Source organism: Lonchura striata, chromosome W (genome assembly GCF_050655825.1).
Source record: "Lonchura striata isolate lonStrDom1 chromosome W, ASM5065582v1, whole genome shotgun sequence".
In the NCBI taxonomy this organism is placed as follows: Eukaryota; Metazoa; Chordata; class Aves; order Passeriformes; family Estrildidae; genus Lonchura; species Lonchura striata.
This window is the reverse complement of record NC_140743.1, coordinates 42,931,013-42,954,968: the sequence shown is the minus strand read 5'-3', so window position 1 is coordinate 42,954,968 and position 23,956 is coordinate 42,931,013. Positions and strand designations below refer to the sequence as shown.

At 55.6% G+C, this 23,956-nt stretch overlaps 1 protein-coding gene across 5 annotated transcripts in view; it reads right to left on the bottom strand.

The window, feature by feature from the left end:
• Positions 1-23,956, bottom strand: part of LOC110481843 (uncharacterized) — a 75,664-nt gene that overhangs the window by 17,572 nt on the left and 34,136 nt on the right. For 3 of the 5 annotated variants that reach the window (XM_085571417.1, XM_085571420.1, XM_085571419.1), the window contains 3 exons: positions 21,096-21,365; positions 9,667-9,785; positions 6,994-7,069 (listed from right to left, as the gene is read on the bottom strand). Coding sequence is in view for 3 of the 5 variants with exons in the window: in XM_085571420.1 (XP_085427546.1) it covers positions 9,742-9,785; positions 21,096-21,365 (314 nt within the window). In the remaining 2 variants the exon portion in view is untranslated. Of the gene's footprint in view, positions 1-6,993; positions 7,070-9,666; positions 9,786-10,716; positions 21,366-23,956 lie in introns of those variants that run through there. The other 2 variants (XM_085571418.1, XM_085571416.1) reach the window with 2 other exon arrangements.

Below are 23,956 nucleotides of genomic sequence, written 5' to 3'. Positions count from 1 at the left end.
TTATGGAAGGCTGGCTGCAGCTGCTATTTTTAGGCCGTTAATAAAAAAGGATTGCTGGTCATTCGAGCGGCTTAGCAGGCACAAATCGCAGCGGAGCCGAATCTTCGGGGGAAGTGAGGTGATCCATCCCGCTAATCCCGCAAAGTCCCAAAATCCCGCCGGAGGCCGAGACCTCTGCCTTCCTCCTCCACTGCTTTTTGGGGTGGCAATTCCCTGCTTGTGTTCCTATTTACCTCCCAAACCCAGAATCTGAGCACCACCTAAACCTGAGCTCACCCAAACCCTGCAGCACCACCTAAACCTGAGCTCACCCAAACCCAGAATCTGATCACCACCTAAACCTGAGCTCACCCAAACCCAGCAGCACCACCTAAACCTGAGGATGTTCACTTTGGCACCAAGGCAAGTGGGTGATTAAATGACTCGAGGCTGTCTCCGAGGCTCTTCTTGGTGGAGATATCCAAATTTCCCACTCACCTTCCAGTTCCCAGCAGGACCCACCCCACGGGGAATGCCCTGGGGGAAAATCCCCGTGTCCCTGCAGTTCCCTTTCTGTGGGTCACTGCCCTGGCCCGGAGAACACAGAGGGAATTTCCCTCCTGACCCCACGGCTGTGCCAGCAGCACGTGGGGATCTTCCAGCCAGGATTAAATTAGGATTACATTTCCCAGTAAATGCATTTTCCCTCTAAAAAAGCCCAGGCAGGGATGAACTGTGGGATTAACGGTCTGGGGAAATCTGCTGGGCGCCGTAAGATTCTGACCGGGTAATGTGGAGATTTTGGGGAAATTAGGAGTTTGGAATGTGAGCCGGGTTTAGGGCTAAGCCCCTAATCGCCCAAATGTGCCTTCAATCCCTCAGGTGAAGCTGTTCCTGTGCCCGCTGCTGCCATCCCAGGGCAACGGGCACAAGGGAATGGAACAGTGAAACCCAGGAACGCCCTGTGCCCGCTGCTGCCATCCTGGGGCAACGGGCACAAGGGAATGGAACAGCAAAGCCCAGGAACGCCCTGTGCCCGCCGCTGCCATCCCAGGGCAACGGGCACAAGGGAATGGAACAGTGAAACCCAGGAACGCCCTGTGCCCGCTGCTGCCATCCCGGGGCAACGGGCACAAGGGAATGGAACAGCAAAGCCCAGGAACGCCCTGTGCCCACCGCTGCCATCCCAGGGCAACGGGCACAACGGAACAGCAAAGCCCAGCTGGGACATGACTGCTTCATAAACCACCTCGCCCAGTCTGGCTGCTGTCTGCATTTGTGTAGTCATCCCTAGTGCTGTTGTGAAGTTTGCCTGGCAGTGTGCATGGGTAGGGATGGGTATGGATGGATTTGGATGGGTACGGATGGGTACAGATGGGTACGGATGGGTACAGATGGGCACTGATGGGTACAGATGGACATGGATGGGTATGGATGGATTTGGATGGGTATGGATGGGTATGGATAGCTATGGATGGGTAGGGATGGGTATTAAAGGGTATGGATGGGTATGGATAGCTATGGATGGGTAGGGATGGGTATTAAAGGGTATGGATGGGTACAGATGGGTACTGATGGGCACTGATGGGTATGGATGGATTTGGATGGGTATGGATGGGTACAGATGGGTATGGATGGGTAGGGATGGGTATTAAAGGGTATGGATGGGTACAGATGGGCACTGATGGGCACTGCTGGGTACAGATGTGCCCGAGGCTGGAGCCCCGTTCCAGGTCAGCGCTGGACACTGCCAAGGAGATGGGCAATTGCAGATGTGCAGGAGCTCCTTGGCACCTGCTGGGAGAGATTCGTGGGACACACCCCCCAGCTTCCTGATTTCATGGACTGAAGTCTGGATTTTATTTGGCAACTCAACGGAAATTCCCCCTTAATGCAGAATTCCAGAAAGGAGCCCCAGAGTCAGGGAAAACAGCAACCACTGTGTTTTTCCTTGGAGATTCCCTTAAAAGGTTTCATTTATATTTTTGATGATGAGTGATTTTTTTTTTTTCCTTGTTAAAAAAAAAAAAAAATTAATCAGCCGTCAATGCTTCAAATGTAAATTCTCCATTCAGTAATGTTTAATAATCCCAATTCCAGAATAATGCATTAAGGAGGAAAAGAAGCCAACCCACTCCGTGTGGCTTTGGTCTGCCTGGAGGACTGGCACTCGAATCCTCCAGATGAAAGGCTCCCACTTTTATCCCTGCAACTACTGCAGCAACCCCTGAAACTAAAGGACTTGAAGGAAAATAATTGGCTTTTCAGAGGAGCAGAACAATGTCCTCGCTGCCTCTCGAGCTCTCTCCAGCATCTGACTCCGTGCTCCCTGCTCTTTGTAGGACTCAATTAAATAACGGGACAGGGTTCGAGCACGAAAATGTTCTCCCTTTACACTTTGCTCCAAATGAATTTCCAGATGGCCGAGGGGAAGGAGAGGATCCCAGGTTGCGTGGCCAGGGAGAGGGAACCCTTTCTCCGGGTTCTTCAAGCTGCTGTCCCTAAAACCCCCGTGAGGAGACAGGGCTGTCCCCTCGTCCCCACGTTTTGGGGGAAAATGAGGAGGCAGAGGTCACATCCTGCTGCTCCTCCGCTGCCTTTTCCCTCCTGAGCGAGACCCCCCGAGGCAGGGGGGTCACCGAGGGACCCCGGATTTCGAGAGAGGTCAAAATCTGAATTCCCTCTGCTCCAATGCTTCTATAATATCCCTTGATTTCCTCCCGAGCAATGTGCCGGCATGCGAAAGTCAATTCTTATTTTTACCCCTCCTTCTCCGTATGAAAAAGGAAACGTGGTCCATTTGCTGCCAGCCCCTCAGCATCTGCTGCTTTGTCAGTTTGATTTAGCTGAGAAGCGTTCATGGTGCCTTGCAAAAGGGGCTGCTCGGGCAACCTGGCTGCACACGGAGCTCCTGCTCCTCTGCCAGGGGCTCTCGGGGGCATCGATGCCACGCTGAATGCCCCGGGAATGCTGGCGAGCTCCAACCCTCCCCGGGCACTTCCAGCTGCTGAGTTCCATTTTCTGTGAGGAGGTTCCTGCTGGTTCCACCCTGCTCCTGTCCCTGGGTCCTCCAAGCCCCTCCTGGTCCTTGAGGAGCTCTGAGCCCTTCCCAGCACCCTGAGGAGCTCTGAGCCCTTCCCAGCTCCTTGAGGAGCTCTGAGCCCTTCCCAGCACCCTGAGGAGCTCTGAGCCCTTCCCAGTTCCTTGAGGAGCTCTGAGCCCTTCCCAGCACCCTGAGGAGCTCTGAGCCCTTCCCAGCACCCTGAGGAGCTCTGAGCCCTTCCCAGCACCCTGAGGAGCTCTGAGCCCTTCCCAGCACCCTGAGGAGCTCCAGGGGCTGCTGAGCCACGAGGTGGCTTCGAGTGACATCGAAACGGTGGCGAAACCTTAAAACCCCAGAGAAGAAATAGATGGAGAACATGCAGGGAATTTTCTTTCCCCGCGTGTCCGCGCTTTTTAAAGCCCCAAAGAAAAAAAAAAAAAAAAAAAAAGGGAGCTGGCCTTTAAGCCTTCAATTAATTGAACAAAGATTTCAAAATCGTTCAATTGGTTTCATTAGGAAGTGTATAATAGAATAATAAAGTAAAACAAATGATATAAAGCAGACCCACTAATTAGCTCTACATGATTGATACAGCTTTGGACGAGGCATTTGATCTCAAACAAAATGCAGTTCCTTGTTAAGAGGATTTTTAATTGATGTGCAGAGAGGTATTAGATGATGTTGGAAAATAATTACTCCAAAGCTACTCATGCATTTGGCTGAACATAACAAATGAAGTTTGGGCTCCGGATCTGGCGGAGTGGACACGTGCTAATTAATAACGAGAGGAACAAGCATCTTCCAGGGGGTTTAACCCAGTGTTTACCAGGAGATTGCGTCGCAATTATGCTCCATAATGAGCTTGTCACGCCGCCGAAATGCACATTACTCAGATGTCAGCGGGGACGGGGCGTGGCCACGCCTCTGCCAGGCAGCGGGGCCGTCCCAAAATTCCCAAAATTCCCAAAATCCGCCCTGAGCCACGCCCAGGGCACGGCCGGGCTCGGGGTGCCCGGCTGGCACCGCAGCAGCACCTTCACCCTGGCAGCACAAACTTCCCAGCCTGGCACAAACCATGGGATGCTTTATTCCACAAACTTCCCAGCCTGGCACAAACCATGGGACGCTTTATTCCATGTTCCCTGGGGATGGCTCCTTCACCCTGGCACCACAAACTTCCCAGCCTGGCACAAACCATGGGATGCTTTATTCCATGATCCTGGGAATGGCTCCTTCACCCTGGCACCACAAACTTCCCAGCCTGGCACAAACCATGGGATGCTTTATTCCACAAACTTCCCAGCCTGGCACAAACCATGGGATGCTTTATTCCACAAACTTCCCAGCCTGGCACAAACCATGGGATGCTTTTTTCCACAAACTTCCCAGCCTGGCACAAACCATGGGATGCTTTATTCCATGTTCCTGGGAATGGCTCCTTCACCCTGGCACCACCAACTTCCCAGCCTGGCACAAACCATGGGATGCTTTAGTCCACAAACTTCCCAGCCTGGCACAAACCATGGGACGCTTTATTCCATCCTCCTGGGGATGGCTCCTTCACCCTGGCACCACAAATTCCCCAGCCTGGCACAAACCATGGGATGCTTTATTCCACAAACTTCCCAGCCTGGCACAAACCATGGGACGCTTTATTCCATGATCCTGGGGATGGCTCCTTCACCCTGGCACCACAAACTTCCCAGCCTGGCACAAACCATGGGACGCTTTATTCCATGTTCCTGGGGATGTTCCCTTCACCCTGGCACCACAAACTTCCCAGCCTGGCACAAACCATGGGACGCTTTATTCCATGATCCTGGGGATGGCTCCTTCACCCTGGCACCACCAACTTCCCAGCCTGGCACAAACCATGGGATGCTTTATTCCACAAACTTCCCAGCCTGGCACAAACCATGGGACGCTTTATTCCATGTTCCTGGGAATGGCTCCTTCACCCTGGCAGCAGGAGCAGCCAGAGGTGCTTTCATCCCTGGAAATCAGGGCTCAATCCTGGCCCTTGGAAAGCAAAGCAACTGCTCATACTTTGCTGCCTGGCTCACGGAATTCCATTTGGCTTTAGAAGGGAATGGGGAACGAACAGCACCCGATTTAACCCCAGGAGCCCCTCTGGGTGCGGGTGCTGCATTCTGGGATGGAGCGGGCCGGCCGTGCCACCCTGGCTGGGGGTTTGGAGCTCCAGGAGGGGCTGGCTCAGCCCCTGCCCGCACACCCCCCAGCTGCTGGCTGGCTGAGTGGTGCTCCCTGCTCTGTCACAAAGCTCCAGACAATGGAACCAGCTCTGCCGTGTTTCCCGAGCGATGCCAAAATCTCACTTCCCCTCCTTCCAAGCAATGCCTCCGACACTTCCCCGCCGTGGCTTTCTATTTGTACTGAAATGTGGGTTTGGTGGGTTCGAACGCTTGTCAGGAGTTTTATTTTTGGAAGAAGACGGAGAGGATTTGGTGAGCTAATTAAGAGTTTGCCAAGTTTCCCGGAGAAACGAGAAAGGCCCGAACCTGCTCCGAAGCGCATTTTCCGCTCCGCTCCTCGTTTGCCACCTCCTCCTCCTCCTCTGGTTTATAAATCTGCTAATTAATGGTGTTTATTCTCCTCCCAGCCCCGCCTGAGCCGTGGCTTGGTGATTATATGATTAGGCAGCGATGATAACGCATGTGGGAAAAGGTATTTATTGTGTGTGTGGGCTCCCCATCGCTATGGAAACAGGCAAATATTTGCAGACCTCCACTCCTGATTAATAGCTGCCCTATTATATAAAGTCTGGATGGGAGAATTCCCGGTGCCAGCTCCTCAAGCTCTGGTAATTTAAGGCCCCGCCTTAATTTATTATTATTTTAAACCTGCTGGTTCCCATCTTGGGGAGAGGAGCGCTGCTCCCAACGGCTTTGGAGGAGATCTCACTGATGGTCCCTGCCAGCAGCACCACTGGAAGCTCCATGGGACAGAGGCAGAAGGAAGCTCTGCAGGGATGAGTGGAGCTCCTCCCGGTGATCCGCAGGGCCTTGGGGCATCCCGGAACATCTGCAGGCACCTCGGGCAAAATCCTGTCCCCGCTGAACGGAGAATCCGCTGTGACCTCCGAGCTCCTGCCCATGCCTTTGTTTTGGTATTTATAAATAGTGCTGAAATGACACCACGGTGCCAGGGCATGACACAATGTCCTGAGCTGGACGAGGACCTCGGAGGCCTTTTCCAGCCTAAAGTGACCCTGCGAGCCTGTGCCTGGTACTGTGAGTGCCAAAAGGATCAGCTGTGCCCCAGGGCATCCCACAGCTGATGCCAGGGGTCTCACTGAGGGCCCGAGGAACCTGCAGCTTCCCCGCTGCCTCCTTGCCATTTGTCACACTGACAGAGGTGGGCTCCTGGATGGGGGAATGTTTAAATCAAGCAGCAATTAATGCATTGTGAAGCACTTGAGGTAATTGTGTAATGAGCAGCGCATTACCTGGAGTGGGAACACATTCCCAGCAGGGAAACAATGTGGCCTTTGCCGGGTGATTTTCGGGTGTGAAGCTTTGCTGTGCTCTGAGCCCTATCCTGCAGCAATCCCACCTTGGCCTGTTTGTCTCCAGCCCGGCGGAGCAGGTCCCAGAGAGAAGAGCCAGAGGAGAATCTCCCCGGCCCAGGGGCTGGGAGAAGCCTGGAAGAGGCACAGGTCAGCCCCAAAGAGGGGGACACGGGGAGTGTGTGCAGTGCCTGTCCTGCTGCCGGTGCCAGGGAGCAAACAAAGTCCCAAACCTCCGTGTGGGCCACTCCTCCCTTCCAGAGACGGGTCCATCACCCAGGGCAGGTAGCCCTGAGCCCCTCCAGCAGCAAATGCCCCCTGGGAAGGCAAAGCACGGCTCAACCCCTGGCTTTTCCTGGAGAAATGGGGAAATGGGGAGTGGAATGCACGGTCTGAGCTCCTGGAGCTGCTGAGCAAGGTGAGTCCCGTGTGCAGGCGCCTTTACCTGAGGAAGATGCTGATGTCCCCTCAGCTGCTCCTCTCAGCCGCCTCGCTCCCGGCGCTGGATTCAATTCCCGGCGCTGCACAATACAAATCAATAAAAAGCATTTATATATCAACTAGCAGAGATTCAAATAACTGCCAGAGTAAGGATGAGCACTTCACACAAAATGTGATTTCTGCTCTGCGGAGGGGAAAACATCCAGTAAGCAGAAAGGGAACTTTTATTGTCTTGCCAAGGAATCGCTGTCCTGCTTTGGCTACACTTAACAGGCAGGAAAATGTTCTTTAATAACATTCATTTAGCAGTTGATTATCGATAGGCCCGAGGTAAATAATGAGCATCTCTCTGCCAGCAGGGACTTTAACCAGGTCGGCACAGTGGCTGCCTCAGTTTCCACGGCTGCCACTCGTTTCCTGGGATCAGCGTCTGGCTGGTTTGCCCCATCAAGCCAACCCTTTTCAGGGCTGTAAACGCACCTTGGCTCCGCCCGCCTGCTGCCGCGGGCTTCTCTCTGCCTCCTTCAACATTTATGAGCCCTCATGCATATGCAAACACCAGCTAATGGGTGCAGCCTGGTGCTGAGCACGAGAGCTGCGTTAATATTTCATGCGAGGATGGGAGGGACCCCCCCCCGTGCCCGTCAATTTGGCCCTTCATTAATGAATCATTCATTAAATGAGGCGGCACTGGGATGTGGCATTTCCCGGGAAAAGGGCTGCTCGGGAAGGGAAAGGAGTGTCTGGGATGCCAGGTTCTGTCCTGCTCCTGAGGCAGCAGACACAGGAGGAGGCATTCCCTGCTCTCCTCAGAGTCCTCCACGCCAGGAGAGGAGGGTGAGGGTGAGAAGATCCTCGTCTGTGGGATTTGGGTGCCCAGGGCAGGGCAAGGGCTGGGGCTGGGCATTGAGAACCCAGCCAAAGCCTCCAGCTCCCCTGGAAAAGCCTCTGCTCTATGGCTCTCAGGGCTCTGATGAGCTGCACGAGCAGAGATCTCAGAAATTGCTGGATAAAATGTAAACGTGGCTTGGAAAAAGGTTTTTGGAAACCTAACTTTAATAACAATTTCAACTGCCTTAAATATTGATGTGCCTGGTCCCGGCAGAGCTTGTAATTAGAGAAGATTATTTCTCTTTTTTGTGCATTTTGGTGCACGTTGAGGCTGTGCTGACACTTCAATCTCGGCAGAGTTAAAAAATGAAATAAAAAAAGGGTAATTTCCTTTTTTCCCACCTTAATAGAAAGATAAAGCAGCGCCATCATCGCTGCGTTTCCCGCTACAATCTCGGGGTTTAGCGATGTTGATAATCTTCTTTTGATGCTAATTAATTACAAGTAATCATAAAAACAAATGAAAAGCACTATAGTTGCAGCAGGGTTTTTTTATGCTTATGAAATAATGCATCTTTATGCATTTGTTTATTCGCCGTGGAAAAAAATGTAATCTATATTCAGAGGCAAACAGCTTCGGCACGTGGCACCGGGGCTGCAGAGCTCCAGCTGCTTTTCCCTCATCCCAGGGGCAAATCCCAAAGTCCAGCCCTCCAAGGGACTCAGCTCTGTTTGTCCACAGGCTTGGGAATAGGGATTGAGGAGGAAATGCCATTTGTCTGGAGCTAGATCTGCATCCAGAAAGAGTGCAGATCAGTTCCAGGAGGAAGGAGGAGGAGGAAGGAAAGGGGAACGGGACCCAGCATCACATCCCGGTGCTGCCTCAGCACCGTCCCCGTCTGGGAGCTGCTGGGATGGAATTCCCACCTGGAATTCTGGCCTGGCTTCCATCTCCTGCTGCCTGGGAAATAAATTGTTTTTGGGGAAGAGGCTTTGGGTGGCTGCAGCTGCTCCTCGGGATCCTGTGGGATCTGTGTGGGAGGAAGGTGGGAGAAGTTCCTCCTGCCCTGGCCGGGGCTGGGCTGAGCCACCACAGCTCAGCGCAGGGGACTCTGAGCACTGAGGGCTGGCCACATCTGCATACTGCATGCTAATGGCCACATCTGCATACTGTATGCTAATGGACACATCTGCATACTGTATGCTAATGACCACATCTGCATAATGTATGCTAATGTCCAGGTTTGGGCTGGCCACATCTGCATACTGTATGCCAATGGACACATCTGCATACTGTATGCTAATGGACACATCTGCATAATGTATGCTAATGTCCAGGTTTGGGCTGGCCACATCTGCATACTGTATGCTAATGACCACATCTGCATACTGTATGCTAATGACCACATCTGCATACCGTATGCTAATGGCCCAATTTGGGCTGGCCACATCTGCATAGCAGCCAGGGGTGTGGCTCTGGCCGGGCTGGGGATCTGCCGCGGAGGTGCTGAGGCTCCCCAGCACGTTTTTGTTAATCAAACGGCACGGAATTAACAGCGCTACGGTTAATTGCCTTGTTAGATGGAAATGAAGCCCCGCTCGAGACACGGAATCTGGAGTGTGACTCACTGTTCCAACCACATTTAGATTGTTGTCAGTACAATTAGGATTTGGAATTTACAAGTGGAGGGGGGGGTTTATTTTATTTAATCAATCGCCATAGCAACGGCAAAAATTCAACAGGAGATGTTGCCTGTTCCACGTCCAGGGGTTTGGACTCGTTCCTGTGGCTGGGGGAAAAGCAAACTTCAAAACTTGGAGAAAAGCAGCTTTTTCAGCAGCTTACCCTGGGTGCTTCCTAAATCCATGGGGGATTCCAGGCCGGGACAGATCCTTAGGAACACACGGCTTCCCAGGAAACTCAGCGCTCCTGCCTCGGGGTCTCTGGGAATGAGGGATCCTCCTCTGGAAGGGAGAGAAGCTCTTATGAACTCTTCACAGGGACACAGGAGAAAGGAGCAGGGAACAAAGGAGCCCATTTCCCAGGAATGCTATCCCTAAAGGAAACCCCTGGAGGGGCAGGAGCATTCCCATCCCTCGGTTTGCCTTTCCTGCCTCTGCAGGTGCAAGCAGCGGGGCACATGTGGCAGCCAGCTGTCCTGCACCTCGGCTCATCCTGAAATATTCATCAGGAGACGTGCCTCGCTGCTCCAGCCCCAGTCTTGCACGTCAGCCTCAACAGATGGGGAAAAAAAAAACCAAAAAAAAAAAACGGGGAAATGTATTTAACATTCCTGCTCGTTCCCTTAAAAATAATTATCTGATTAAACGTGCCAAATGTGATTTTTTCATTTCTCCGTCCTCGCGCCCTGGTACAAGTGGAGTTCAATTGGCAGCTCTGACAGGAATCCTAAAAGGAGCAGCCAGGCAGGGCCCTGGGAGCTGGCACCGAGGATTTGGGGCTGCCCAGGGCCTTTGTGTGCCAGCCAAAACACCCAAGTGACACCGGGGGCAAAGGGGATGGAAACCCTGGGAGCCCCAGGATCTGCAGGGAAAGGCTCTGGGATCCTGAAGAATCCCCTGGGAGTCTCAGGATCTGCAGGGAAAGGCTCTGGGATCCTCAGGAATCGCCTGGGAGCCCCAGGATCTGCAGGGAAAGGCTCTGGGATCCTCAGGAATCCCCTGGGAGTCTCAGGATCTGCAGGGAAAGGCTCTGGGATCCTCAGGAATCCTCTGGGAGTCTCAGGATCTGCAGGGAAAGGCTCTGGGATCCTCAGGAATCCCCTGGGAGTCTCAGGATCTGCAGGGAAAGGCTCTGGGATCCTCAGGAATCCCCTGGCAGTCTCAGGATCTGCAGGGAAAGGCTCTGGGATCCTCAGGAACCCCCTGGGAGTCTCAGGATCTGCAGGGAAAGGCTCTGGGATCCTCAGGAATCCCCTGGGAGTCTCAGGATCTGCAGGGAAAGGCTCTGGGATCCTCAGGAATCCCCTGGGAGTCTCAGGATCTGCAGGGAAAGGCTCTGGGCTCCTCAGGAACCCCCTGGGAGTCTCAGGATCTGCAGGGAAAGGCTCTGGGCTCCTGAAGAATCCCCTGGGAGTCTCAGGATCTGCAGGGAAAGGCTCTGGGATCCTCAGGAATCCCCTGGGAGTCTCAGGATCTGCAGGGAAAGGCTCTGGGCTCCTCAGGAATTCCCTGGGAGTCTCAGGATCTGCAGGGAAAGGCTCTGGGATCCTCAGGAATCCCCTGGGAGTCTCAGGATCTGCAGGGAAAGGCTCTGGGATCCTCAGGAATCCCCTGGGAGTCTCAGGATCTGCAGGGAAAGGCTCTGGGCTCCTCAGGAATTCCCTGGGAGTCTCAGGATCTGCAGGGAAAGGCTCTGGGATCCTCAGGAATCCCCTGGGAGTCTCAGGATCTGCAGGGAAAGGCTCTGGGATCCTCAGGAATCCCCTGGGAGTCTCAGGATCTGCAGGGAAAGGCTCTGGGCTCCTCAGGAATCCCCTGGCAGTCTCAGGATCTGCAGGGAAAGGCTCTGGGCTCCTCAGGAATCCCCTGGGAGTCTCAGGATCTGCAGGGAAAGGCTCTGGGATCCTCAGGAATCCCCTGGGAGTCTCAGGATCTGCAGGGAAAGGCTCTGGGCTCCTCTGGCACTGCCAGCCTCGCTGCCCAAGGCCCGGGGAAGAAGAAAGAGGAGCCGCAGGTGGGTTCTGACCCTGGCACGAGGATGAAGCGTGGCAGCCCGGGAGCTGATCCCACTTTTTGGGGAAGCAGCACAAACCATGCCGTGCTCCCATGTCCCTCACAAACTCCTGGTTTGGAGGCTCTGGAAGAAGGCCTGCTTCCTCAGGCCTTAGGATAAAGCCTGGCTGGAATTGCAGCGAGAGGATATTTACAGCCCCATTTAGCTCGTTGCTTTGCCTTAAAGAGGTGGGGATTTACACGTGTTAAGTGCTCCTACAAATCTCCTTTACCCTTTCCTGGAAAAGGGCAACACAATAATAATTGTTAAATTTATGAGCTCGGCAAACGGAGCTCCTCAGACTCCCTGCTCTCAATTTGCCTCCCTCCATTGGAATTCCTGACTGTCCCGGGATCCTTCCCGAGCAGGAAGTTTGGGAAGTTTCCATGCCTGCAGCTGGAAGTGCACAAATGTGATTTCACTACCAGGATACACTCCTAGAATCTTATGGAATCACAGGAATTGGGGCTGGAGCAAGCCCCCAACAGCACAGAGTCTCACAGGGCGCAGTTAAATCCTGCCGGGGAATGGGGATTCCAGCTCTGCCAGCGCCTCACCACCTTTTTTCCAAGGAGGAATTCTCCCTGAAATCCCACCCGCAGCAAGTCGCAGGGTGGGGAGGCACAGGAAATGTCAGAGGTGCTAATTGCTGCCCGATGAGTTCCATCCCCGTTGTTCGGGTGACCAGGTGTAAGAGACCATCTGAAGACCCTCACTCATTTTCCTGCCGATTGCCACGAGCAGGATTTCCCTTCCCCTCTGCAGTTCCAGCTTGGAGAAGGCAACAGTGCAGGTGCAGCTGCTGCACCGTTATGTTGGCTGTTCCAACGAGGCCAGGCAAGAACTTGGCAAGGAGTTGGCAAGGATTTGGCGAAGACCCAGCACCGAGTGGCCTACTGCAATTCCTGCTTCACTCTCCACCCTTAAGCTGAATGAACTGCTGGGGTGACTCTGGTGGTCTCTCACTGAAGACCCCTCATCTGCCTCGCTACCACCGTGACAGACGGAGATCAAGAACCCTCTCCCCAAGGACTGAGACTGAGACCCCAACCACAAACAGTGGGACGGGGGGGAATGACCTGACCTGTTCTTCTCCAGTAACTTCAATGGACTTATCCTTCATTGTGTTTGTTCAGCCTGGATGATTTTGTGTAGATACACCTGTTCCCCCACAGCAATTTCAATAGACTCTCATTGTTCTGCCTGTTCCCCCCTTTTCCCTCTGTGGACTATAACTAGACCCCTGGGATAGGTAGAACTTTGGAGACTCTCCCCAGCACAACAAGACGGATCCCCATCGTCCGGACCAGCGAGGACTCCGCCTGTGTTGGTAGCTATTCCCATGCCCCCTTCTCTCTCTTTCTCTCTCTCTATCCTTTTTTTAAATTTCTTTTCTGACCCCACTATGTCATTTATTGTTTTGGCCCTTAATAAAGGTGCATTTGTTGTGATTAACCTGCTGTTTGCCCTTTGCACTTTGGGATCGGCTAAGGAACCATCACGACACCCCGCTAAAAGCGGATGGTGACACCAGGGCTGCAAAAGGCCCTCGAGTTTGAGTAGCTGAGCTCCGCGGCGGGCTCTGCTTGAGGAAAGAGCCTCTCCCGAGGCACCGACAGGCAGCCGCCTCCCCCGGGAGAGCGCGGTGCTCCCAGGCGAGGCGTGCGAGGCTGCGATTTCTCACACTTTGTTGTTTGGGATTCCTGCCTCCATCGCTCTTCTCTCTGCTTTCCCAAACCTCTGCTGCTATTCCGGGAGCCGATTCCCCCGCGGGGCGCGCTCGGGGCACGGCGGAGCGTCGCTACCTGTGGATTCGGGATGCCGGCGGCGTGTGCGTGGGAATGTCGCGCCCGGAGCCGGGAGAATCCCGGCAGCGGTGCCCTGGGGCTGCCCGCAACACTGCGGGGGTGCCACGGCTTCTCTGGGAAACCTGAGCGGCCCTCGGAGCTGGAACTGCTGCCCTGTCCCATCCCTGTCCCTGTCCCATCCCTGTCCCTGTCCCTGTCCCTGTCCCTGGAGCTGGAACTGCTGCCCTGTCCCATCCCTGTCCCTGGAGCTGGAACTGCTGCCCTGTCCATCCCTGTCCCTGTCCCATCCCTGTCCCTGGAGCTGGAACTGCTGCCCTGTCCCATCCCTGTCCCTGTCCCATCCCTGTCCCTGTCCCATCCCTGTCCCTGTCCCTGTCCCTGGAGCTGGAACTGCTGCCCTGTCCCATCCCTGTCCCTGTCCCATCCCTGTCCCTGTCCCATCCCTGTCCCTGTCCCTGTCCCTGGAGCTGGAACTGCTGCCCTGTCCCATCCCTGTCCCATCCCTGTCCCATCCCTGTCCCTGGAGCTGGAACTGCTGCCCTGTCCCATCCCTGTCCCATCCCTGTCCCATCCCTGTCCCTGGAGCTGGAACTGCTGCCCTGTCCCATCCCTGTCCCTGGAGCTGGAACTGCTGCCCTGTCCCTGTCCCTGTCCCTGTCCCTGTCCCATCGCTGTCCCTGTCCCTGTCCCATCCCTGTCCCTGTCCCTGTCCCGTCCCTGTCCCTGTCCCATCCCTGTCCCTGGAGCTGGAACTGCTGCCCTGTCCCTGTCCCTGTCCCTGTCCCATCGCTGTCCCTGTCCCTGTCCCATCCCTGTCCCCGTCCCTGTCCCTGTCCCTGTCCCATCCCTGTCCCTGGAGCTGGAACTGCTGCCCTGTCCCTGTCCCTGTCCCGTCCCTGTCCCTGGAGCTGGAACTGCTGCCCTGTCCCTGTCCCTGTCCCATCCCTGTCCCTGGAGCTGGAACTGCTGCCCTGTCCCATCCCTGTCCCATCCCTGTCCCTGGAGCTGGAACTGCTGCCCTGTCCCATCCCTGTCCCATCCCTGTCCCTGGAGCTGGAACTGCTGCCCTGTCCCATCCCTGTCCCTGTCCCATCCCTGTCCCGTCCCTGTCCCTGGAGCTGGAACTGCTGCCCTGTCCCATCCCTGTCCCATCCCTGTCCCTGGAGCTGGAACTGCTGCCCTGTCCCATCCCTGTCCCATCCCTGTCCCTGGAGCTGGAACTGCTGCCCTGTCCCATCCCTGTCCCTGTCCCTGTCCCTGGAGCTGGAACTGCTGCCCTGTCCCATCCCTGTCCCTGTCCCATCCCTGTCCCTGTCCCTGTCCCATCCCTGTCCCTGTCCCCTGCCCAGAATCCCCGGACACTAAAGGCAAAGGCGGGCAGGGGTGTGGGAACGATCCCCATTAACCCTTTCCAGGCCGGCAGCTGGCACTGAGACCCTGCCAGGCTCCAGGCAGGCAGCCTGGGCTGGAGGTGTGCAGCACAGGCTGGAGGTGTGCAAGAAAGGCTGGAGGTGTGCAGGACAGACTGGAGGTGTGCAGGACAGGCTGGGGGTGTGCAGGACAGGCTGGGGGTGTGCAGGACAGACTGGAGGTGTGCAAGAAAGGCTGGAGGTGTGCAGGACAGGCTGGAGGTGTGCAGGACAGACTGGAGGTGTGCAGGACAGGCTGGGGGTGTGCAGGACAGACTGGAGGTGTGCAAGAAAGGCTGGAGGTGTGCAGGACAGACTGGAGGTGTGCAGGACAGACTGGAGGTGTGCAGGACAGGCTGGAGGTGTGCAAGAAAGACTGGAGGTGTGCAGGACAGGCTGGAGGTGTGCAGGACAGGCTGGGGGTGTGCAGGACAGGCTGGAGGTGTGCAAGAAAGGCTGGAGGTGTGCAGGACAGGCTGGAGGTGTGCAGGACAGACTGGAGGTGTGCAGGACAGGCTGGAGGTGTGCAGGACAGGCTGGGGGTGTGCAGGACAGGCTGGGGGTGTGCAGGACAGGCTGGGGGTGTGCAGGACAGACTGGAGGTGTGCAGGACAGACTGGAGGTGTGCAGGACAGGCTGGAGGTGTGCAAGAAAGACTGGAGGTGTGCAGGACAGGCTGGAGGTGTGCAGGACAGGCTGGGGGTGTGCAGGACAGGCTGGAGGTGTGCAAGAAAGGCTGGAGGTGTGCAGGACAGGCTGGAGGTGTGCAGGACAGACTGGAGGTGTGCAGGACAGGCTGGAGGTGTGCAGGACAGGCTGGGGGTGTGCAGGACAGGCTGGGGGTGTGCAGGACAGGCTGGGGGTGTGCAGGACAGACTGGAGGTGTGCAGGACAGGCTGGGGGTGTGCAGGACAGACTGGAGGTGTGCAGGACAGGCTGGGGGTGTGCAGGACAGGCTGGAGGTGTGCAGGACAGGCTGGAGGTGTGCAGGACAGGCTGGAGGTGTGCAAGAAAGGCTGGAGGTGTGCAGGACAGGCTGGAGGTGTGCAGGACAGGCTGGAGGTGTGCAGGACAGGCTGGGGGTGTGCAGGACAGGCTGGAGGTGTGCAGGACAGGCTGGGGGTGTGCAGGACAGGCTGGGGGTGTGCAGGACAGGCTGCTCAGCTGCTGCTCCACACCCCCACCCTGAAGGACACCACCATCCCGAGGATCTGGGGCTCCCCAGGCACCTCTGAGCTCCTCCACGCCCAGTCCCAGTTCTCCTCTCCTCACTCGCCTGCTTCTCTCCAATCTGTCTATTTAGATTCTCCCCAAACAAGATGGGAATATCTCGGTGCCTGTTTGTGAAACTATTCCTCATCCATCTGTTATTTACATCATTCCTTTTCCTGAGGTGTCTCCAACAAATGCTGGCTGCACGCTCTGGATGTGTTATTAATAAAACAGCTGTAAAAATATGAACTGCACGGCCTAATTGTCAGCCCCGAGCGGGAGCCAGACCCATCCCGGCCGGATGCTGGCCCTGGAATGTGGTTGTCCTCCAGAGCCCGCCCTGCTCCGTGCTCTGCTCCTGCAGCCCTCCATTCCAGCCCTGCCAGCATGCCAGGCTGCTCCCAGCCCGGCCCCTGTGCCAGGGCCTGCCCACCGTGCCAGGCAGCAATGGTGTGATGGAGCCCTGGGACCACCTCACTGCACTCACTAAAGCTCCACTTCAGGGATAACGCCCGAATTTTCATTCTGCCCTGGCCAGGTCATGGCTCTGCTTGAAGGGCAGCCCGTGGCATGGCATGAGCAGCTCCAGCTCCTCCCAGGGACACTTCCCAGAGGAATGTCACTAGGCTCAGAGTGAAAACTTTCATTTTGGGCACCTGTGGCCATGCAAGCCGCTGAGGGGAAAAGGCACCAGGAGCTGGGCTCAAGCCAGGCTGTGTTTTACCCTGAGCTGTGCTCTCCTGGGAGCTGGAGGCTGAGGATGAGTGTTTGTGGCATTTTTGATGTTTCCATGGGGATTGCTATAGAAACAACTCTGCTACCCCTTCATTTATTAATTTACTTTGTTAGGGAACCAAAGGTAAACCTCAGCTCCAAAGAAACAATGGCTTGAAAGAGATTTCGCCGGGCTCCGCCATCCTTGTTTTCCAGCGAAAGGCCTTGAGTTTGTGTTTAAAGGACAACATTTGCAGCTAATTTAATCCAGTCAAAGGCATGAGATTCCACAAGGTTTCCTTTGAGACTGGAAAACAACAGCTGATCTGTGTCATAACACATTACAGCCAGCGTGCTTCAGCTCCTGCTGCGGAGCATCCTGGGCACCGAGCTGGGACAGCTTCAGCAGCCCAGCTCCAAACCCTCCTTCCCTGGGCAGGGACAGCTTCCCCAGCCCAGCTCCAAACCCTGGGGCAGAGCTCCAGAGGGTGCTCAGATCACTTCATTGTCATGGTGGGAATGTAAGAGCATCAAGAAGCCAACCTGCCGTTTGAGAGCGTTGAAATCTCGCTGCAACACCCCACTGTGGGCTCCAGCTCCTTCCCTCGGTGATTGCTGTGTCTCTGCAGCTCAGGTTGTTTTCCTTGAGTCTGGAATCCTCCCAGAGGGGATGCAAAGGGATGAAATCCCTAAGAATTGCCCTGGAGAGCAGCAATCCATGGGAAGGGATTGGTGTAGGAATGGCCAGCACATCTCCATATGGCAGCCGGCTTCTCCTGGCAGCCCCAAATCGAGTTAGGATGAGTAGCTGGAATTACATTTCATTGTTGTTTTTAATATTTGAAATGTAGCTTCGATTGCAGGCCCGCTGCTGCTCCGGGGGGAGAAGTGCCCATGAACAGAAGCCTGGGATAATTGCTCTGCTTTGGAGGGACTGGGAGAAACGTCAGGAGGAAAAACATGCTCCAGATGGGAATGCTTTAAATCCAGGGCAGCAAGTTCGATCAGTACCCCATTTGGGGAGTGAGGATTCTTTGGAAAGGAGGGAAAAGTCCCTGTGTGAGATCCCAGGGAAATCCAAGCGTCCTGGCAGCGAGAGGAGGTGTCCCAGACCCTAAACCCAGTGCTACTCCATCCAGCAGCCCAGGCACTTGTGTGTGCGGGAGCTGTGCCCTGGCCCCCGGTGCCAGCCCTGGTGCCAGCCCCGCACAGAGCCGGGCTGCGGGCACGGCCAGAACCACCCGGAGCCCCTGCAGCACGGATCCGCAGCTCTTCCAGGTGAACTCATTCCCTGCCCTACTTAAAAACGGGGCACGTTCCCAAAACGTTTGGGTATGAAAAGCCGCGGGTCCCAGCGGGGAGGTGCTGACACCTGTGACAAGGAGCAGCCTGTTCCCGGCTTGTTCTCAGGTGCTTGCTGAGAAAAGGCACCTCCCAAGGCGTGATCCCACATCCTCAGCGGTATTTTGGGACCTCTGAAGCCAAGAGCTCGGCCAGGGCTGTTTGAATCACCGTGGGATTATGGGATGCTTTAAGCTGGAAGGGATTTTGAGGATCAGCTGGTTCCACGCCATGACCAGGGTGCTCCAAGCCCCAGTGTCCAACCTGGCCTTGCTCACTCACAGGAACCCACAGCCTGGCCACGCTCCCAGCTGGGAATTCCTTCCCAATATCCCACCTAAACCCCCCTTGTCATTGAAGCCGTGGGTTCAAAGGGTTCCACGCCTGGCCACCCTGTGCCCCAGAATTCCCGAAGAACTCGGCACTCTGTTTTCCATTCGCCTGTGGCAATGCACTGAATAAACTCCTGCCACACATCTGGTTAGGAGCAGGGCAGCAGGAACAGGGCAGCAGCAGGCCAGGTGCTCTCCCTGCTGTCCCGTGCAGGGACAGCTCCGTGTCCCCGCTGCGCTGCCATGGCAGCAGCTCCAGTCAGCGTGCAGCTGCAGCTGCAGCGCAGGGAAGGCGCAGGATGCCGTGTCACACATGAGTGACTCCCGGGCAGCCCGAGTGACAGATGCATTTCCTCGACTCCAGGCCGGGCTCCAGCACAAACCACTCTTCATTTATCAATAATTGGGCCTTAATTTCATTTGGCAGCGCTGGAGCAGCATGCTCAGCTTCCTCTCCAATAGACTCCCGCTAATTAGGCTGGCTTTGGGCATCAATCTCTTGATTTGAGCCTCTAATAATCAGCCCAGATCCTGCTTTTTGCACAGGACGTGGTGGCTTTATCCATAAGTCATTATTAGCCATAATGCAATGGGAATGGGAACCGCTCTGTTATTGATGGCTCCGAGAGGCAGGAGCAGGAATCCCTCTCTGCCTCTTCACGTCTTGGCTCCTCTGGAACAAGAAATGTTGTGCTCCACAAGGTCTCAGGCACCAGAAAGAGTGCTTGTGGTCTTTGGGGAAGGGTTTGTACAGGCACACAAGTTTGGGCTGGCTGGAGAGGCTGGGAACTCCCCATCCCTCTTAGAGTCCCAGGCCAGGGTTTGGAACAGCCTGGGACAGGGCAAGGTGTCCCTGCTGTGGGAGCAGGATGAGCTTTAAGGTTTGTCCCATCCCAAAGCATTCCTTGATTCTGTGTGCATGAGCAAGGCCGGGTTCCTCCATCTCCCAGTGTAAAATTTTTTTTTCCCTCTGCTCCTCCTCACAGCCCTTTGGTGCCCAGGGTGACAGCCTGAGGGCCGTGCCCAGCTCGTGCCCAGCTCGAGGGCAGCGCTCAGCCCCGAAATTCTCTCCAGGAGGGGCTCCCAGCACAGTTCTCGCTCCGAGGGTTTGCTGGCACAGCCCAGCTCAGGGATGGCTCCTCAGGGCTGATTGCTGATGAGCTCCTGGAGTTTGCTGTGCAATCCAATCCAATCCACAGCATAATTGAAGAGCGTGAGCAACAAAATTCCTCCTTGTTTCACCCCAGTAACTCCACCAAATTCAGCGGAGAGCGCTCCATATGGTCCCGCACCAGTCGGCTGATGTGTGGATTGTGCCAGAATAGATGAAATCTCCCACGTCTTGGTGGCTGGTTGTTATTAAAGATCTGTCCCAGCAATTCATTGGGATTGGAAGGCACTGCAGCCTCTGGAAAAATGATGGATAGTGCTGCTGTGCAGCTCGGAGAGGGATGGAAAATCTGGGCTCGCGGTGCTTGGCTGAACAGCACCGTGCCCACGTGTACTCCCTCCACTTCTGGAAAAGTCCAACCTCAAAGCCACTCATTTCCAGGAAGAAAGCAGCTGGATCTCAAGGGTCTCTTCCCAAATGAGCTGTGCAACTCCTGGGGGACAACCCCTTCTGGTGTCCCTTGCCCTGGGCTGCAGCCCTGCCACTTAAAAAAGATTTGTTCTGAGGCTCTCAGTGGCCCCGGGCCCTTAACATTTCTTTTGGCCTATAAACAAATTTTATCGTTTTATTGGAGTCAGGAAAATTGCTGCATCCATCTTGGAACGTGGAGCATTATCCCATTAAAGACAAGTAGCTGATGAATGAAATCAGGCTTTAAGCACACCGGTGTGGAGTACAAAGTTGCTAAGTTTGCTTCCATTGCAGGATCTCTTACTCACTGTTTACTCCCATCCCACTCTTGCCCGAAGCCCGGGAGATGCCAGGGCAGGGAGCCATGGCTGCAGAGGGAGGGGGATATTCTGTGCTGCTCCCAGCTGGCACGATGACAGGATTTCCTGGGGGAAGGCCCCTCTGGATAAGGAGTGCAGCTCTGCACAGGGCACCCCAGAATGCTCCTGTGCCTGCTGCCCATGGGCACCACGGAGGGCCCTTGCCAGCCCCGTGCCACAGGGCAGCAGGGCATCCCTGGGGAGCAGGGCAGGCGTGGAGCACAGCGCAGAGCCCCCGGCCCCTTCCCTCGGCTGCCCCCACGGATCCGTCCCTTCCTCATTCCCAGACTTTTCTGGGCGGTTACCATGGCAATGCTTTGCCTCAATAGGGTCCTTGTGAACTTGTTTACCATCCCAATTATAACATTTTCCAATCCCAGCTCCTTCTGACAGCTCCGTGTCTCCCATCTGTGCCTGATCCCATCGGCGCTCCCCACGCCCCGCCTCAGGCCCATTCCCTAATTCCCAATTCCCAGTGAGGAAAGGGAGCTGGCAGCAGCAGCTTTCCCAGAGGACACGGCAGGATGGAGGGAGCAGCCTGGCCTCGCTGGGGATGGCCCAGGGATGCAGAATCCCTGGAGCACCCAGTGCCTGAGGGTGTCACGGATGGAGCCTTTTCCCCTCTGCTCCATCCAGCCTGGGCCCGGATGGGTGTGGGCATTGTGAGGGCTCAAGGAATGTGTGGTGTGTTCTCCACCGGGCAGCACCAGAGCACCAAGATTCCCTAAGGAAAAAACCACAAAGCACAGGGAAAGGTAGAGAAACCAGAGGCTTTCACACACCTGCCAGCGGAGAGATTGGAGTGGATCCCTCAGTCCTGCAGGCAGGAGGGCGCTGACATCCACGGGGGAAGCTGCAGCCAAAGAATTTCAGGCTGGAGATAAGCAGGCCTGGGGACAAAGTTCCAGCTGGGATGAGAGTGCAGCCACTGGAAGCTCCAAGTCCCCAGATGAAGACCTTCTGGAAGCTTCCTCTGGCAGGACTGGGCCGGGTGCAGCTTTTCTGGGGCGGAGATGAAGTCGAAAGCTGATAAAGGTCCCTTGTCTGTGGATCTGGAAAAGAAAAGTGCACTTCAAAAAAAAAAAAAAGGAAATCTGTGCAGGGCTGGCCGCTGCCAAGGCGTGACTCAACCCCGACAGGCGCAGATTCCTCCCGGCTCGGGAGCTTTCCAAATCACTCGGCGTTCTCAATGGCTCCATTATGAGCCTCTGAAAGAGCATTGTGGCCTCGGGGCTGGGCTGAGGAACCCACCGGGCTCGCCAGAAAAGCGGCAATGGGAGCGGTGCACGTGGCCGGCAGAAGCTCCTGAGGCACCAGGGAAAAACGAGATTGCTCCGGGAAAGAGCAAAACAACAGAATACAACAGGAATCCACAGTCCCTCAAAGAAAACATTGCAATCCTCCCCAAGGATCACTTGAACTGCCTGAACACAGTGCCTGCTTTTTGGATGAGGGTGGGACATGAGGATCCCAAAAATCCGGAGTCACTGCGGTTGGAAAAGAGCTCCAAGACCATCTGGTCCAAGCTGTGCCCGGTCCCTACCTTGTCCCCAGCCCAGAGCACTGAGTGCCCCCCTCCAGTCCTTCCGTGGGCACTCTGGGAATGTGGAACATTATCCCATTAAAGACAAGTAGCTGATGAATAAAATCAGGTTTAAAAACCTCCCTGGGCAGCCCCTGGCAGAGCCTGAGCACCCTTTCCAGGGGGAAATCTTTTCTATCAACGATTCCCTGCCCAGGGAAGGGGCATATTCCCCTCCCCACTGGCCCAGAATGCAGCATGGATTTATTCTCAGCACAAGCAGCACAGGAGATCAGACGCTTGCACAGGCTTCCAAAGCGCCATTTGTCTCTTTTTTCCTCATCTCATTTTCATCCTGTTCCTCTTTCTCTGATTGCAATTTGCAATCCTGGAACAGCGACCGAGAGACCGGCAGCAAAAGGCACCGGGAACCCTCTGAGAGCGTGGAAAGGGCCAGCAGCAGCTCTGGATCCCAATCTCCATCTTCCCACCCGTGCTCATCCCTCCCCTTCCGTGCCCACCCGCATCTGCCTCTCCATGTGCCGTGGGGGAGGCTCTGCCCGTTTGTGGCACTCCCAAAACGATGGCTGGGCCTGCTGGGTGTTCCAGCTCCCCGTGCCAACACTCTCAGGGCAGCGTTGCCCTGCTTGCCAGGCTATTTGGGCTGGCCTTTGCTTTTTTCATCCCACTAAGCTGGGAACTAAGTTTGGAGCCACGGAGCTGGAAAAGGGAAAAAGCACAACAGGCCTGGTTTAAAAATGGATGGGATGGGCCCGGACTGTCTGCACAGCCAAAGGGATTCAGTCACCCGGATCCTGCCTGGAGCTCACAGTCCAGAAATCCCCGTGGGACATTCCTCACATCCAGCAGCTCTGATCCGTTGCCCTCCGAGGGTCTCTTGGAGCACATTCCATGAGATTCCTGCCTCGGTGGGAAGAGGGAGAAGGAACCAAAGCACAGCTGGGGTTTGTGGATAGCAGGATGGTGTCTCTTTCCAGGGGAGCATCACTCCAGCTCTTCCTCCCTCCCCTTCCTCCGTGCTAGTTTTCTAACAACACCTATCCCGCTGCCCAGCTCCTCGGCAGAAAGATTTGCTAAAACAAGGATTTCATATTCCTGTATCATCCCCTCCTCTGGATGGTTTCTGATGATGGAAGGAAGGAGCTTGGAGCCTGCTGGAATTTGAGAGACAAAGAGGGGAAAATGGTGCTTCTGGCGCGTTTGGTTTTAATGGGAGCAGCAGTGTAATTTCACCGGGAGCCTGAGAGCTGCAGCTCCAATGGCTGCTGTAATTAAGTGGGAAGGGAGGTGCTGGGAATGACAGGTTTCCATTTGCAGTACAAACACTCTTCCCAAAATTACGGCTGCTCGGCAACAAATGTGCCACCTGCGCGAAGCCGGGGAGGAGCAGCTTCTGCCATCCATGTGTGGATGCACAAGGCAGCTGAGCGGTGGCACGAGGAGCTCTGGAGCTCCTGGGGAGTGCCCTCGGCATGCCAGGGGTCCCGGGCACTGCCCCTTTTGTTTGCCCGGCCCCTCTTCCTGGGATGGAGGGAGAGGCCGCTCGCTGGGGTTGTCTTTGAGAGAAGCAACAATTGCTTACGTTGAGCAGCTGGGAAGTGAATCCCGGAGCGGTGGAGGGATGCACGTAGCTGTTGGGACATCTGTGGCATCTCTGCCCCATCCTCCAGCCCTCTCCTCTCCTCTCCTCCGGCTCCTTTCCCAGCTCCTCACCGCCCTAAAGCCAACCCGGCTCCTCTGGGCTGCGCTGTGATGGCAACTATTCCACGAGTGGAAACTAGGGGGAAGAATTTCACCGGGATAAAGCTGCCGGAAAAAAAGGCTGCTGGCTGGCGCGGGGAGGGAGAGTCACTTCCCCCTCTTACCTCGTGCTTCTGCAAGTCACAACTTTTGTCAGGCTGCGAATTCCCAAACCCCGCGGGCTCTCCCCCCTCTCTCTTTCCCGAGTCTCGGCTGCTCGGCGTGGGGCCAGGGAAACGGGGAGGGGAATGCCATCCTCGCCTCAGCCCGGGGAGGGCACACGGCGCTTTCCCAGCGGTTCCGACGCTTCCGTGCCCAGGGACACAGCAGGATGTTTGCCTGGATCCTTCCCTTCTCCGG